This window comes from Penaeus monodon, chromosome 28 (assembly GCF_015228065.2).
Source record: "Penaeus monodon isolate SGIC_2016 chromosome 28, NSTDA_Pmon_1, whole genome shotgun sequence".
NCBI classification, from domain to species: Eukaryota; Metazoa; Arthropoda; class Malacostraca; order Decapoda; family Penaeidae; genus Penaeus; species Penaeus monodon.
In genome coordinates, this window is record NC_051413.1 from 19,998,642 (window position 1) to 19,999,545 (window position 904).

General features: G+C 45.1%; 1 protein-coding gene across 1 annotated transcript in view; it reads left to right on the forward strand.

Moving 5' to 3' along the window:
- Positions 1 to 904, forward strand: part of LOC119591414 (dipeptidase 1-like) — a gene marked incomplete at both ends in the record, with an annotated part of 94,984 nt that overhangs the window by 14,354 nt on the left and 79,726 nt on the right. The window contains 1 exon segment of the mRNA XM_037940156.1: positions 436 to 568. Within this exon segment, the coding sequence (XP_037796084.1) occupies positions 436 to 568 (133 nt within the window).

The window sequence follows — 904 nt, forward strand, 5'->3', positions numbered from 1 at the left end:
GTTTGCAAGTGGTACTTATATAGGTGAGGAGAAAGATTATTGCTCTGGTTATTGGATAGGTGAGAAAGTGAGTTTAGGTTCCCAGGTGAGTATGTAGGTGAAGGTGGGGGGTAGCGTAGGGGAAATTAACAAACCCTTTGTTATTGTCAATGTCATTATATTGCTGCTACCCATGCTCTGCTAGCCTCGCTATTTTTATCATTAATATCAATATAATTAATAACGATACTACCAATACTAGTCTTGCATAATAACCCCCATGATCTTGCTACTATCATCGTCCTTAATTCCATACTACCCATTTTCCTATTTCTTTTTAACCTTCTAATTCCCTCATCGCAATACCGAAAACGAAGATACCAATCCCTTTTTTTCCCACCCAATTCCCTCTAATCAACCACGATACCAGAATGACGATACCCCTCTTCTCCGCAGTTCTGGGTATCGTACGTACCATGTGAGGCGCAGAGATTGAACGCGGTCCAGCTCACGATTGAACAGATAGACCTCATTAAGCGCCTCATTGAACAGTACCCGGATGACCTTCGACTCGCCACCTCCGCGGACGGTAAGTAGGAGGGTGCTATAGTGTGTTAGGGTGCGTTAGAGTGCGCTAGGGTGTGTTAGGGTGCGTTAGAGTGTGTTGGAGTGTGTTAGAGTGTGTTAGGAGGTGTTGGATTGTGTGCGGGTGTGTTAGGAGGTATTGGAGGGTGTTAGGGTGTGTCGAAGTGTGTTAGGATGTGTTAGAGTGTGTTAAAATGTGTTAGGGTGTGCCAGAGTGCCCTGAAGTGTGTTGGAGGGTGTTAGAGTGTGTCAGATTGTTAGGGTGTGTCGGAATGTGTCTGACTGTGTCATAGTATCGGAGTGTGCCGGTGAGTGTCAGAATGAGTGTCTACTTTCATAG